At 44.2% G+C, this 16,623-nt stretch overlaps 1 protein-coding gene across 1 annotated transcript in view; it reads right to left on the minus strand.

Annotated features, from left to right (window-relative positions):
* Window positions 1-649: 649 nt before the first annotated feature.
* The window catches only part of SHTN1 (shootin 1), a 46,541-nt gene continuing 30,567 nt past the window's right edge, over window positions 650-16,623 (minus strand). The window contains exons 10-14 of the mRNA XM_035896899.1: window positions 16,386-16,495; window positions 15,700-15,753; window positions 10,144-10,264; window positions 9,033-9,216; window positions 650-860 (exon numbers count right to left, since the gene is read on the minus strand). Of these exons, the coding sequence (XP_035752792.1) occupies window positions 650-860; window positions 9,033-9,216; window positions 10,144-10,264; window positions 15,700-15,753; window positions 16,386-16,495 (680 nt within the window). The remainder of the gene's footprint in view (window positions 861-9,032; window positions 9,217-10,143; window positions 10,265-15,699; window positions 15,754-16,385; window positions 16,496-16,623) is intronic.

Genomic DNA, 16,623 nt, shown 5'->3' on the forward strand with positions numbered 1-16,623 from the left:
CCTTGGCTGTCGTTACCAAAAGTCTTGGTACCAAACTGAGGCGCTGCACTGCCTTTCCGCCCTTTGGGCTAGCTGTCCGCTGAGGAACCTGAACCCAGATGCCACGCTTGTGCTTTTAACTTCCTCAACGGAGCGTGTGTGGAGACAGCAGTACGGAGACCTACAAGGTCTTGGTTAAAGTAGATACCAAAATACTTTTCAAGCAATTAATTTTTTAATTATTAAGTAATACCCCCCATTCTAAAGCTGATGCGTGTGTCATCACCTTCGTGGGGTCTAACCCAAACCTGTCCAGTTCAAGAGGGACACAAGGGGCTTCTGGCAAGCTTCAGAATGGACCTTAACCAGGTACCTTCTTGAGAAGAGTCATTAAAAAAGCCCTTTCAAGTACAGTTTTAAAGAAAAGGCAACTGACAATAGCTAAGAAAATATTAACCATACCTGTGAAATTAAAATGGGAAAGGGATTTTGAGAGATACATAGTTAATTAACACTTTAATGCATGTAACAAAACCGCATACAAAAGACCATTTCAATCCATATTATTGAAAACCGTTTGGAGTGCGGACCGCAGCCCCTAGTAACACACCTAAGCAATTTACATGTCCGGCTAACGATTCCCAAAAGCTACAGCCTTTCAGAACAACAACTAACAGTTAGAACTGTCTGTTTCTTTTATTTTCTCAGCGTTAGTTTCTTTATGCAGCGGCTTCCTTTTTTCTTCCTTCATTTTGTTCTGATTCAGCGTGTTTTCAGACGACTGATCCCCGCTGGTGGAAACAGGATCTAAAACTACAATGGATTCTGTCTCTTTTTCACTGCTAGAAGCTTTTCTTGTAAATTCTGGATGACTAGTTGATCTAAAGGAAAAAGAATAAATATATGCACATACTTAGGAGAAAGTATATCAATATACAGAAAATCATTTGTATCATTAGTAGCACATACGACCAGGACAGGTCTACTGAATGGATTTGTAGATTTACAGCTGTTACACGCAGACAGTGATTCACGAAACGCGGTGGTGACGTTACCTCTCCTGAATCACTTGGCAAGCTAGAAACGGAAGATATTTAACACGGAAAACAAACTTATGAAGCGCTGAAAAATATCCTTAGACTATGAAAGAACCAGTTTAAAGTCTTGAGAATTTATTTTCCCTCTGCTCCTCTGGGAGCTGGATTTCGGCTCCCCCCATTGCACCCAGAGGAGACGCCGCTCGTTCCAGCTGCCTGTGGGCTGGCAGTCCTGCAGCCTGGGAGGAGAACGTGGTGGCTTCTCCGCACCCGCACCCCAGCCAGCTCACACAGGGCTTTCCCCTGCAACAGCAAGGTAGAGGCAGCGTAACCAAATTTTCTGCCGTGGCTCGGCACCAACAGGCTGCCAGTGGTCTAGCTGGGAGCAAGGGCAAGTGATTTCTGAACACTTCTGACCTACTGGATTTGCTGAAATGCAGAGGGCGTTAGACCTGTAGAAACGGGGTTACGTCTTGATTGCTTGCAGCGCAGGGATTCTTGCAGATAAAAAGCCCTCTGAGCAGGGAGAGAGGAAGGAAAGGTCATTTGTCGAGGCTGGCGCCATGCTATAAACTCTAAAAGCACTTGTCTATATTCAAAAGCTTTGTACTGGTGTTGAAAACGAGCAGGCAAATCCTTAGGTTAGCTAGAATGCACCAGCGGAGCACGAGGCAAACACCGGGAAGGCACGACCCGAGCAAGTCGCCGACCGAGGCGCTCCCTACGCCGCCTGAACGCTGCGGTCCGGGCACGGCCTTGCGCCTCCTCCTCCCAGCCCGCCCGAGCCCCTGGGACCCCTGCGCCCGAGGGAGCGCAACCGGGCGTGCTGGGGGGGCTCTCCCACCAAACCGGACGGGAGCAAAATCCGTAGTGCAGGAGGGTCCCACACACACCCGTGGCTCCGCCGTCCCGGGAAGCCTAACTGCAGAGCTGCCCAACACGACTGCAATTGCTAGTCCAGAGCCAGTTTCCTTTTATTCTTTATTCAATTTTTTCATGCTTACTCATAAGGAACGGCCTTCCATACTGCTAAGATAACACCTTTGAAAGGAAAAAGTAGAATCAGCTGGAGGCCAGAGAAAGAAATTCAGCCACTGGATCCATCTGCTATGAACTGCCCTTTATTGTGACAGTCTTTGTCCTAGAGAAAATGACAAAGAAAAAAGAGGTCACCCCACTCAACAATTAGAGCACGGGGCGGAGAATGTACTGGCTCCCACCTGAGGGGGAGGGAGTAAATGTACAGGTTAAAAACAAGTAATGACAGAAACAACAGTTGTTGCACTTCCCATTTCAGGAAGAATTTACTCAGCTTGCCGCTGAAGCACTGGATGTAGCAAACGGAATTCCATGTTCAAGCTTTAATTACAAGAATTGTCTCTAACATTAGAACTTCGGTATAAGTTAATTAATGCAGAAATTGGCGCTAATAGATACAGTTTCAGACTCATTTGCTTATCATCAGCAGCTAGTGATTTCATAAGGCAAATAATGCGTATTTTATGCAAAAGTTGCCAATCGTTCCAGAAAAGACGAGGTGGGGTATTTTGAATGTTACAGCAAATTAAACTTTTTAAAGCAGCGTAACCAGAAGAGGGTTATTTTAAAAAGTGCTACCTCTGAAAAGCTGATTGCCCAACACTATAAAAATGGTCAAAGCCATAAATGCCAAGTTCATTTTTATTTCACTTTGGAGGTAACTATCTTTCAAATCCCAACAGCTGGACTATTTAATACAATCTGGTGAATCAAAGTATAATTCTTCACTGGGCTCACAGTGGGGAGTCTGCATTAGTGTATGGCAGCATTCCAACAACTGATGCACAGCCAAACGCTCTGAAGTCTGTTTCATTTATAACAAAAATGGATAAAACGGCAATCATATTTACCACCTTCAAAGGACAGAAAAATGAAAGATGTCGATATAAAGTAGTTTAATGGAGAAAACCAGTGATTAAATCAGCGTTTCAAGCATAAAAATAAGAATTACTATTCAGACTTCGTTGTGCTAGCATTCCCTTCTTCAAATCCTTTACACTGTTGCAGCGCCAGCCTGACGGTGCTGCTGTTACAGCCGCGGTATTGTGAAAAATTATTAACCCTATTTATCAGGTATTCATAGCTCGCTTTCAATAGTTTGTCAAGAGCAGAATGCAGGCATAATAAAGTTTCAGCGCAAGAATGAACATAATTTTGGTGCTCCCTTTCAAAAAACAGGTTTTGCTGCTACAAACAAAGCTGGGAAAAGCAATTAGTACAGGGATAGTTAGCCGCAGTTTTGAACAATTACAAATTTGTCCAGCCAAGGTATTTGCATTTAGCTCTAGGCAAGGCTCTTCCTTCATTAGGATAGTTAATGTCGTTATCAGTATTCTTGTTATTTGTCCAACTATGTATTTAAGCCAGAAATTGAGAAGCTAGTTCTATTGTACTCACTCATACATAATTGTTCATAAGTCTGCATATATTTTTCTGACTAAGCACATAAAATCTGTACTGTGAAATCCAGATTTAGATGATAAATGCATTTTAGATTAATTGTATGGGATATGCAAAGTCCCATGCAGTACCAAGAGGGACTGCTTGTGATATGAGAGTAGGAAAAGCAATAAATTCCATTCATACAGTTACAGAAGCTACAGAAGATGTAAAAATAAAGGGTTATGCCTGACGGGCCGTCTGCGAACTCGTGCTGCTGTGCCCTCTGTAAATAATTTACAGCAGGAGTAGAAAAGGACAAACTAAGGATCGGAGTGTCAACTGAGACTGGGATTTTCTTTGTTTCCCCTGGTTAATATTATAACCTTGGTATTATTTAACCTTGCTCGGTGCTCTGTTCATGAAATCACTGTAATATGTTTCCATTAGAAACCAGAATTTTATGAAACATCATGGAAAATTTTACTGGATTAAGTCCCATCCAATTTCCTAACAACATGTAAAAGCAGAAGGCTAAAGGAAACCAATCAAGGGAAACGCTGTAGGAAAATCCATGGGTTTTACAGCATATTGAGAAAATACCGACAAAAATCTATTCCTGCAAAGCCTGGGTTTGCAAGTACATAGTGTAAGCGTGGAAGACGCCATGGAGATACTTGGCCTGGAGTCTGAGCCGGTATGAATGAAGTCATTTCTGCTACAAAAGCCAACACTTAACGTGGCATCAAATTAGTATACTTTGTCTTCCAGCAAGCTCCCTAATGTAGGACACTGAAATAGCTGTCATCTCTCTTCAAAGCAAAATTGCTTTCAAACCCAAAATAAAACTCCACCGGTGCTATTCCTTACTCCCCAAAAGATGAGACTGGAAGCATTAAGCTAATCTGGCAGTTGTTCACCACCAGTTGCTTCTTTGTAACGCCTAAAACCCATGCCTGCACACCGATTACTGCTTCCCATTTGCCTAACTACCGCCCGCCCTGACCCCAGCATTCCTGGTTTCCTGCGAGACCCCGTAACTGAGGACAAGCATCACTCGTGCCACCAAGTTCATACTCCGCTCCATGTGCCCTTTCCAAACGAGCACACTCGGCGGGTTTGCAGATAACAGCAGCTCTGCTGTCCGGCCTCTGCCCAGGACCAAGCAGCCCGTGGCGTCAGCCCGCACAGGAGAGCGGCCTCAGCTCGGCCGAGTGCCGCTGCGGTCGGTCTGTTGCGTGCCAGACCGCAGGAGGTGACTCAATTTTATCCTCAGCCAAAAACCTTGACTGAGAATAAAAGCCCTACATGTGTTTATTAAATATTTCAGATTTTTTAACAAGGCGGGGGGAATACAACAGACAGGACCAAAGGCTAATACTGAACAACTGTAAAAAACCACACCAATTCCAAGTCCTGAAAGTCTTCAACGAGTACGAAGTTCCATCACGGTACAGTAATTGTCAAAAGGAAATTACAGGGAATACAAAGAGTGACACTGGTGAATGGGTCTGCGGGTTCCCTCCTCTGCCCCTGGCAGCACAGGACGCCTGTGAGGGACACGCAAGAAACCTCCATGCCAGGAGCAGGCCGCTCAGGGAGAAAGGTGGTCGGCACAGCAGCGAGAGGAAGGGACCTGCGGACACCTTTAGCGTGCTGGATCCAGCCATAGGAAATTGTTCACATTTCTATGTGCTTTTTTGAAAATGCTCAAGAAGATGGGCAAATTCATTTAAATGAAGAATCTTGGAGAGCTTCTACCTGCACTGAGAGAGTGCACAAAAAGTGCAGTCTAAGAAAAATGCGTGACAGTAGCTTTTAAAACAGCCAAAATGGAGGAGACCTCAAACTTCCAGCACATCCCATTGCTTTCTTCATTTGTTGTTCAAACTAAATTGCCCATGTTCAAGCTGCACTGGAAAACCTTTGCAGTTCTGCCTAGCTGAGGCTGAGCCGCTTCCCGCAGAGCTGGTAGATGATTCAGGGGTACTAAGATTACAGCCAGGAGAAGGAGGACAAATCCTTTAATTGTATAAAATCATCAGATTAAGACTAACCCTCTCTGTGGTTCACTCTGTCAGCGAACTCTGCTGCCCAGAAACAAAATGTTTACAAAGTGCTGGGGGAAAAAAAAAAAGCCCCCCAAACCCAGGGGCAGAGCCAGACACACCTTTCCCTTCTGTGTCTGCGCACCGCAGGGAGTCACGGGAACTCTCCTCGCTCCCAGGGGAACTAAATTGTCACCTATTCTCTTCTGAGCAATTGTCACAGAATTACACTCACGCTGGGTTAAACGTTTGGGAAGAGATTTGCAGAGGAAGTTATCTGAATACTGAGGTAAGGCCTCAATTTCTCTCTAGGACACACATCATTGATGTCTTTCCCCCTCAGCACCACCTCAGTGGAACTTCACACATTCCAAATCATCCCCTTAATGGCTTCGGACCCATCTTCTAACAGAAATAACACCTCACCTAGTGGTTCGAAACCCAAATTTTTCTTCCGAATTAATTCCTCTGAGCTATCATCACTTAGGCTGATTACAGGGAAATTTCAGAATCAACCTGTGTTTGCTGATGTTGCAGCCCTTTTCCACAATCCCTCCTTTGGCAACTCACAGGAGCAGCCCGGCTGATTCAGCCCGAGGCCAGTGCTTTGCTAACACTTAACCGCAGGAGTAACCACATTACGAGTCCTACTTCAGCCAAAGACTGAAATCCCTTACCCCGTGCGTATTTAGGTTAGATTGCCGCTGACTTGGGGGCGGGGAGGATCCAGGATTTTACTCAATGAGCCGACTTCTGTTTACGTATTGTTCACAGATACATTTTCAAGACTGGGTCTTTTTCAAAGGCGTGACCTTCTTTCTCCATGAGAACCCGCGTGCTCAACTGTTACTCAACGTGAATAAAGAACGATGAATAGGCTGTTCGCATTTAAATATCTCTAAGTATTACCTCCTCCTTCAGATTACAAACCTTAGTAAATGGATGGTGCGGCAAAGAGAAATACCTCATGCACAACTCTTCCTAAGGTTTTCTACATTAAAATCTAGGTGAAGAAAAAAAAATAAACACTGCACTGCAAGAGACACCTGGTAATTATGAGACTTGCGATCCTCCACTGCACTGTAAAAGGTTTGCTTGGCTGCTGCGCGCAGTTGAAGCAGGTCACACCGCTGTCAGATTTCAAGGAATTGCAATTGCAAATGATGAGACAGCTGCATGCTTTTACCTCAGGTATGAATGAGAAGAGGAGCCACAATGAATCTTTTGTATGCCTTTGTCATTTAGGGTATCTGGTCAAAGCAGCCTACTGTTTGTTTAGTTAACAGGGTCTACTTCAGGAAAGAGCGTGGCGCAAGGGAGCAGGCGTGCAGAGGGGAACAGCCTGTGCCTCAGACCCATGTCCTCGCGACACAGCGTTCAGGGGGTTATTCACTGAGCTACCCCTCACGTCGCCCCCGGGCCAGCCATTAAAGGCTGGATCACATCTTCTGGTTTAGTTTCTCCTATCCAATGAATCCAGGGATCCAGTTTATGCATGAAGACCACTCTGGGTGCAAACTGAAGCATAGCAAATGGGGGCAACCGGGAGATTTGCTTCAGAATTGCTCTGCTGATCCAAACTAAACTGCTAGTATAGCTGTACCCAGGGAAGCCCAGAGAACTGCCTAATTACAGAGCCAAGTTGTCATGTTAAACAAATGAACTTCCTTCTGATGTCTTCGAGTCCGGAGGCTGCTCCTACTAACCTTTGCTGCAAACAGTGCCCGGGAGAATAAAGAAAAGTAATTGCACTTCAACACGGTACGCAGCATCTAGGTTATTTCTGCTCCTCCCTGCCAGCCCAGCGGCAGAAGAGTACGAGAACCCTAGCACCTCCTCTCTCACTGGAAAACCACCCTCAACGATGAGCCTTTCCCATTAAGCAGGTTTACACCAGTGACTCGGCGCAAAGAAGCCCTGCAGCACTGAGGAATCTGGCCCACCGCATTTGTTTTAATGCTTTAAACAGATAAATTGAAGTGAAATGTGTCTTTTAGGATGTCACTGAATAGGCAAGCTGAGAAATAAATTGAGCTTCACATATGCTTTTATAACACATAACAACTGTGACTGTCAACACAAGATCCTTTTCACTGTCAATTCACCAGGCATTCTCCGAGACCTTGGGGCCTGCAATTATTTCATTTCCTTTCTTGTAAATGCAATTTCCACTTAGTTTGGTGGAATAAAGGTAGACAAAAGGTGGTAGGAGTTGCTGTATTTTCTGATTAAGGTTATCTGTTCAAAATTGTAGAAATCCACAAACTACAAACACAGTATTTTTCAGGAACAACCTCACCTTTCTGTCAGGGTAGCAGTTCAGGAAAATGCAATGGCATTATTCATGTCAAACTAACCGCTGAACAAATCTTCATCTTTCTAATTAAATGAGAATGAAGATTATCCTTCTTCTAAGCACACTTAAATGAAATAAAAGGGGAAAATACATATGATTGGAACAGGCATTCTGCTTTTAAAACTCAGTAAGAATTAAATAAAACTGCAGAGCATAAAAGGAAATCGGGCTCTTCATCCATTCAAAAACAAATGATAAAAGTACCTGCAGCAGAGCAAAGTAAATATCAGTTCATAAAAATAGATGCGAACTGGATTTCCAGCTCATTTGTCGTGACTTACTCCTTTGAACCAAGCAAAGAAGACTTGCTAGAATTGGTACTGGTGGTATTTTTTAACTGATGGAGCAGGAAATCAGAGGTTTAATTAGCCATCATTACAATATTCTGCTGATCTGATTTGTCTCATCCATTTTCTTCTCTTGAAGTGACAAACTGACAAACAACCTGGCAAGGGAACTGAAGCAAGTGCATAGCCTAATTTCAAAAGGAGCTTGGTATTGTAAAACAAACCAATCCTCCACAGGACCTGTCTGAAATAAATATTTCTGAGGCAGATATAAAACTCTTTGATGCTTAACGGGCACCTTGGGTCCCCAATCTGTTGTGACGAAAGATTCTTCTGCCCTTCTGTGCAAATGCAGCACTAACTGTATTTTTTTTTTTTTTTGAAGAATCTTCATCTTGAGACTTCAAGGTAATTCAGAATTTTTACCAACAAACATTTAAGAGCAATAGTCAGGACTTGTTTTGCTCCAGCAGAAACTGCCCTGCACCCCTGCATACAGACCAATATGACTTACCTTAGAATCTGTTTTTTTAAATACTGTGCTAGAACTACCTTTTTTTTTAAATCAAGAGTTAACTATATAACTATCATCCTTCTTCTCTTCAGGATATGGAAAAAACCCTCAACCTTGCTATTCCTCAGAAACTCTTGACTTATTTTTTTTGGCAGAGAAGATGAATTTTTTTTTCGAACAATGTTCACAGATTTTACAGAAAAATAACTTTATCACAGAGAATTCGATTTCTACCTCCACGCAGGACCGCAGATTATTTGAGGTAATGAGTGGTAAACAGCTGCAGACTGTACATTCACCCTGTTAACCAAAATTGATACTAAAACACTTTCAAAATGCACAGGTAAACAGATCTGGTACTAAAATACATCTAGAAATCCATACTCTACTTACTGTAACGTAGGCTTGGAGCCCGTGACACCCCTAGGCTGGTTAGAGTCGGGACCTGAGTCAGGTGCTTTGGAACTGAATTCTGTCTCCAGGTCTTTCTTGTTCAACGCTGTTTGTGCGGCACTGGCTCCCGAACCTAGCACAGGCAGAGATTTTGATTCTGATGTGGCCAAGGTTCCAGTGGGACCTAAAACCCAAAGAAAGTTTAATGATTCTGTTATCCGGCTTGACTGGTCTAGAAACAACACATTCACACAGCAGAACTCAAGCTAACTGCAGGCATCAAAATGGAATTTTTAACAAACAGCGTCCAGTGCATGGAGAGTATCCAAATAATGAATTTGCAGCTTCTGCTCTCCCCGCCAAGATTAACCCTTTCTTGTACCACCAGCAGGCCTTGCTACATTGACATGGTTGTGCACTCAATCCCTTGCCTTCTGGGATGGTAAGTCCTGCTGCCCACACAGCACCACCATGTCACAACTTGCCAGTGCTCTTCCAGCTTGAAGGGCAGCTGGAGCGAGAGCCAGCCCAATGACAAAAAAGCCTGTTCTCACAGTAGTGAGTAGCCAGTGAACTGTCTATCTACAAAGCCCAAGCTAAAACCATACAGTAACATTAAAACCAGCCACATCTGCATCGACTATGGCATGGACTTAGACTTGCACTGACTGTGTTTCTAACAGGCAGAACGTCAACAGTTTCTTACAGATGACAATAGTAAAGCATAGCTTAAAAACTGCAGAGCCTTGCTCTGCAGAAGAGGTTAAGTGAAAACATTAGTCCTAAACCCTCATTTCTCTGGTTACCATTATTTTCAAAAGTATTTTCACAGTAGGCTCAGACTATAAACCCCAATAATAATGACTGAGCTCCAGGCAGGACAGAGGAACCTGTGTATATATGGCTGTGAGCGCAGAAAATCCTGACAGGGGCATCTCTTGGAGAAAATGGGGATGAAAAGCGACAAGTGCGACGGGAAAGTGAGCCACTGTAGAAGTAAGCAGAGTTCTCCATAATGGCTGAAATGGCAATGGTCTGGAAGAGAAAGTAAAGCTTCAAGAGTCACTTAATGCAGGGAGAGGAGGACTACATTAGGAGTCAAGCCACTTACTGCCACTGTCCTGGTCAGTGGTCACTTTCCGGCGTCGCAGAACTCGTTCCAGCTCTGTTTCGCTGCTGTCTGTTTCAAGGGACTTCAAGCTTCGGGAACTAGTGGATTTGTTCAGCGTTTCCTACAGCAAGAAACAGGCATGAGAAGCTCTCTGAGGACATACTATGCCTTACCAAATATCCCATATGCACAGTGTGAGAACCTTTTCAACTGCAGAAAAGCAACTGTGGTTCTAAACCAGGGTGTGAAGCTCTCCCTTTAGTACAGGAGAGAGCATCTGGGGCTTGGCTCACCACTTCTCCCCTTACTTGGATTTCCCAATGTAGGCATTAACCATACTTACCTCCACATTAGAGGGTTGATACCAGGGTTAAGAAAGATATTCTGGATCACTAACGAACAAACTCTGATGTTTGCAGGGAATCACCAACTTCCTCCAACTTAACATTTAAAGGATCTTAAAAAACCTCATCCATCTCAAGAGATGGATGGATTGTGAAGAGCTGCCTCTGAAGAATAGCCACAAGCAGGTTGAAAGCTTATGGGTAATAATCAGAGACCGAATCAGCAAAGGGAACCTTGTGGTTGGCGTCCACTACGGGCTGCCCGATCACAGGGAACCTCCTGACAAAACCTTCTTACTCCAGCTACATTGTGCTCACAGGCTCTCGTCCTGCTGGGGGACTGCAACCACCCCAATGTCTGCTGGAAAAGTAGCAAGGCAAGCTGTATGCAAACCAGGAGACTCCTGGAGTGCACTGAGGATAACTTCTTAAGGTAGGTAGTAGACAGCCCTACCAGAGGAGATACGATACGGGACCTGTTGGTCACCAACACAAGTGAGCTAATCGGTGATGTCAAGACCGGAGGCAGCCTGGGCTGCAGTGGTCATGCACTGGTGGAGTTTGCAGTCCTGAGGGATATGGGTCAGGTGAAGAGTAAAGTCAGGACCCTGAATTTTAGGAAAGCAAAATTCCAGTTCTTCAAGCAGTTAGTCAATGGGACCCCCTGGGAAACTGGCCTCTCGGCCAAGGAAGGAGAACAGAGCTGGCAGATCCTTAGGGACGCTTTCCACAGAGCACAAGATCTCTCAATACCCAGGTGTAAGAAATCAGGAAAAGAAGGCAAGAGACTGGCATGGCTGAGTCAAGACCTGCTGGTCAAACTACAGGGCACAAAGGAACTGCACAGGCAGTAGAAGCATGGACAGGTACCCTGGGAAGGGTATAGAGATGTTCCCTGATTGTGTAGGGATGGGATCAGGAAGGCCAAGGTATAGCTAGAGCTGAACCCATCAAGGGATGCAAAGAATAGTAAGGGCTTCTACAGGTATGTCAGCCAGAAAACATAGGTCAAAGGAAGTGTTCCCCCCAAATGAGCAAGACTGGCAAACTGCTAACAATGGACGAGGAGAAGGCTGAGGTGCTCAACAACTTGTTTACCTCAGTCTTCACCAGCAACCTCTCTTCCCCCACCTCTTGAGTGGACAGACCACAAGGGGACTGCGAGAGCAAAGTCCCTCCCACTGTAAGAGAAGATCAGGTTCATGACCACCTGAGGGACCTGAACACACATAAGTCTATGGGACCTGACAAGATGCATCCCAGAGTCCTGAGGGAATTGGCCGCTGTAGCTGCCAAACCCCTCTTCATGATATTTGAAAAGTCATGGCAGTCAGGTGAAGTCCCTGGTGACTGGAAAAAGGGAAACATTGTGCCCATTTTTAAAAAGGGTAGAAAAGAGGACCCTGGGAACTACCAATCTGTCAGCCTCACCTCTGTGCCTGGGAACATCATGGAACAGATCCTCCTATGCTAAGGCACGTGAAGGCCAGGGAGGTAATTCAAGATAGCCAGCATGGCTTCACCAAGGGCAAGTCCTGCCTGCCCAACCTAGTGGCCCTCTGTGATGGAGTGTCCACATCAGTGGACAAGGGAAGAGCTATGGATGTCGTCTATCTGGACTTCTGTAAGGCCTTTGACATGGTCCCCCACAACATCCTTCTCTCTAAATTGGGGAGATACGGATTTGATGAGTGGATTGTATGGCGGATGACGAATTGGTTGGATGGTTGCATCCTGGGTCAGCACCTCAATGTCCAGATGGAGATCAGTGACAAGTGGTGTCCCTCAGGGGTCTGTACTGGGACCAGTACTGTTTAATATACTCATCAATGACACAGACAGTGGGATCGAGCGCACCCTCAACAAGTTTGCAGATGACACCAAGCTTCATGGTGTGGTTGACATGCCTGAGGGACGAGATGCCATCCAGAGGGACCTCAGCAAGCTCAAGAGGTGGGCCCATGTGAACCTCATGAGGTTCAACAAGGCCAAGTGCACCTGGGTCGGGGCAACCACTGGTATCAGTACAGGCTGAGGGATGAAAGGACTGAGAGCAGCCCTGTGGAGAAGGACCTGGGTGTACTGGTGGATGAAAAGCTGGACACAAGCCAAAAATGTGCACTCACAGCCCAGAAGGCCAACTATATCCTAGGCTGCATCAAAAGCAGTGTGGCCAGCAGGTCAAGGTAAGGAATTCTACCCCTCTGCTCTGCTCTGGTGAGACCCCCACCTGCAGCCCTGCATCCAGCTTAGGGGTCCTCAGCACAGGACAGACATGGACCTGTTGGAGTGGGTCCAGAGGAGGCCACAAAAATTGATCTGAGAGCTGGAGCACCTCTCCTGTGAGGCCAGACTGAGAGAGTTGGGGTTGTTCAGCCTGGGGAAGAGCAGGTTTCGGGAAGACCTTATTGTGGCCTTTCCGTACTTAAAGGGGGCTGATGAGAAAGATGGGGACAAATTTTTCAGCAAGGCCTGTTGTGATAGGACAAGGGGTAATGGTTTTAAACTAAAAGACGGTAGGTTCAGATTAGATATAAGGAAGAAATGCTTTACAATGAGGGTGGTGAAACGCTGGCACAGGTTGCCCAGAGAGGTGGACACATTCAAGCTCAGGCTGGACAGGGCTCTGAGCAACCTGATCCAGTTAAGGGTGTCTCTGCCCATTGCAGTGAGGTTGGACCAGGTGACCTTTAAAGGTCCCTTCCAACCCAAACTATTCTATGATTCTATGAAAACTGCTAGAGCAATACCATGCTCATGATTAACCTCTATTAGCAAAAAGTCAAAGACCCGTATTTGATTGCTCCAGCACGTTCTATATTTTAGCATGGTCCTGTGTTGCTGCATCCTGTATCTGCAGAAGTTGGTATGCACTAGCTGCAGCAGTTAGTAGGATACAACTCCTACAATCTAGCTGATCCACCATAAACCTGACCCTATGTCCACATACTTCATGGTTTCTCTTATGCACAGATCTCCAGTTGAAAGAGACAAAATAGAAATGCATGCTATTACTACCTTATGCCAAGGTTAGTATTTGGTATCAGTGAAGCTGCAAGTCCAGCAGCACATTTCTTAAAGGTGGCGGGGGGGGAAGGGGAGGCTTTAATCGAAGCCTGAAACCTCCCGAAGTTTCCCACAGGAATTTTAACATGCACATAGCGCATACTGCATGCATTTCCCAACTGATAGGAGTCAGTTACTGGATCAGCACCCCCTTGACTGTAAAATATCCCCAAAATGTTTATAATGTGCCTGAAAATTTGGGACCCATGTGCTATTTCATTCTCCCTCTGAGTCTTGCCATCTTTAGGAACCCTCAGGAATCCTGTTTATTCAGCCTTCCAAAACATGTTCAGATTCATATGGCATTTTTCCAGAGCATAAGTAACATATTTTTAACATCTTTTGTTGACAAGCACGTAACTTCTGGTCAGAAACAGAAGATGACAAAAGGAAATGGCATCACAAGTTGCAAAAGCTGCGCTGCTTTCAGGATCCCAGCAAAGTAACTCTAATTCTTCACCTCCCACCCAAAAGTTAAAATATTTTCTTTGGCAACTATTTGAAATTTAACTGAGCGGGTACATTATTAACGACTAATATGCTCCAGATCTCTACAAACATACATGTACGAAAGCAACTTGAGCAACGGAGTCACTCAAACTCTGCAATTTACAGAACATAAATGCGTTTTGTTTGTAACAATTATATGGAGGTCTACATGAAATGCATAATTAGCATAGTAACAACAAATGTTTACTCCATCACATCCCACCCCCATGTTTGTTGTCTGACTGTGCATAATGATTGGTCTCAAGAATAGACTGGAATTGGATTTTATGTAGTTTGTCTTACACTACAAATATCCTGAAGGGCTCAAAAGCAACAAGCTAGATACAGAAGTACAGTGACTGTAGGTTTCTTTCTGCTCCTTCTGAAGTACATAATCAAGTCTCCCCTGATGTCAGTGATACAGTATCAAAGAAATAAAACAGCTATTAGAAAACGAAAGAAAAAAAACACCATATCAAACTATTCACATACTTACAGAGTTCCATTTAAAACAATCCCCATGTTGCATATTATTCCTTTTCTATTTACCTCCACATTTAATTATGTGTCCCTCTAATTAGAGCTCGTCATTAAGGTCTGGGGGCTCGCTAAATCATTTCTTCCCTTCTTCCCCTGCTTTCATGTGACTGGGGAACAGCAAGTTAACATGTTATTGGTGCCACACTCATGATTTTAAATCACAGCACAGGATGTGGCTACACTCTTTGCTGTGCTGTCTGGCATCACCCAACACAATACTGGAAGTTATTTTTATAAAGGCTGTTTAGCTGCTATCATGGATGATTAGAATTATTAGCCTTACCTTCTGTGGAGTGGATGTGAAGCATTTTGCTTTGACATGGGCAGAATTTCACAGTATTTCACCTTACAAAGGCAAAATTTCACCTGATGTGCCAAAAGCTTCAGGGTTACAGAAGTCAGGGAGCAAGAACTACAGCTCCTTCTGACTGTTTGATACAACTTTAGCACTTGTGCAAAAGAAACAACCAGTTAAAAAAGCAATGCGATATATGAGTAAAGGACAGGCCAGCAGCAAATAGCACATTGCACTGAACAGGACCAAACACGTTAAGCCTAATGTTTTTATTTAGTGGTAATAAGTATGTGGACAGCTATTCAGAATCAATTTTTCTACATATAAATGTAGACAGAATAGAGACCTCTTGCTCTATTTAGGCTATGTCTATGCTAACAAGAAATTTGGTGCCTCAGGAGAGAGCAGTAGTTCAGATCCCTACATCTACTGTACGTGCAGTTCAGGGGCTTTACTTTGAACTAGATGTATTCAGCTGCCTCTCCCTCCCCAAGCAGCCCCACTGTGGGCACTTGGACAGTTTCCAAAGGTTCTATGGCAGGTGCAGACCATAACAGCGCCTCTAGTGGCAGGAACATACAAATCCAGAGCAGAGTTAACAGCCCAGTTTTCTCCAAAATAAATTCTGTTAGCAAGACCCAAACCACTCTTTCAGTCGGGCCAAAGTCAAAAGTGGAATTGGGGGATTCACTCCAAAACTGCTCTACAGCTTCAAACCAAAACGCTAATGTGGAACTTTCAAATACTCGGCTATTTTGCACAGGAGGCCCTGTCAGCTCAGTGAGAAGAAATAACTGAAACACAAACTACAAGTTTTCTTACCAGAATCCCTTTTAATTCTTTCATTGCACTTTCAGAGGGCTTTGGTGTTTCTGGCTGTAAACAAACACAACACATGCATGTTAAAAAACACATGAAATGGACCATGACAGACCCAGTTGCACAAGGGTCTACTGTGCAGGCATGCGGTTGTGTTATGTTCCTCTGCTCTCCCCTCTCTTGGGCACATGGCTAACGTTCAATATATTTTCTTACATAGATGAAGGGAAGAGTCTTAGCTCGAAACTCAGTGAATCACAGCCTATACATAAAGAAAGATTACGCTTTTGTGAAGATAGTAAGCAATTATTTTATAGTAGGCACATTCATGTATTAGTGCTAAGTGTTGCATAAAAGGAAGAAATACTGCTAAATACAGTCTACTTCTTGATCACCCCCTTTACCCAATTCAGTTATTCCCTCTGTGCTTTTAGTTTCACAGTAGCTGTTTGTTTCAGTCCATTCTGTGTGAAAGAAACTGGGCTTCTAATTTACTTACTGTTGCCTTCACTTCTTCTTCTGTTCTTCAGATATATGCTGCTCTAATTCATTTTATTCAAAATCAAGCAAAGTAAATGAGGTGAGTGAGGCAAATGTATTCTTTTGAATGTTTTACAGAAAGCCTGATTTATTTTCAGTGTAAATTACTGTACTTAGCTAATATTATTGCTCTGCTATTTATTCCAAACCTTTGTTTTAGGTCTGCTTGATTGGTTGACTGGTCTCAGATGAACTCCCTTTTTAATTCTGTCCATCATTTCTTCAACAGCTTGCCTCTTCAGATCCGTAACTTCTTCACCTGTTCCAAAAATCAAAGAGCATATGACATTCCAGATACGAACTACAGAGAAATGGTCCAAAGAGAAAACCATGTTAAACAGCCTCCTAAACAGCTTGCTTGCCATATATAGCCAGTTACCATAATCA

Source organism: Egretta garzetta, unplaced genomic scaffold (genome assembly GCF_000687185.1).
Source record: "Egretta garzetta isolate BGI_Z169 unplaced genomic scaffold, ASM68718v1 scaffold486, whole genome shotgun sequence".
NCBI lineage: Eukaryota > Metazoa > Chordata > Aves > Pelecaniformes > Ardeidae > Egretta > Egretta garzetta.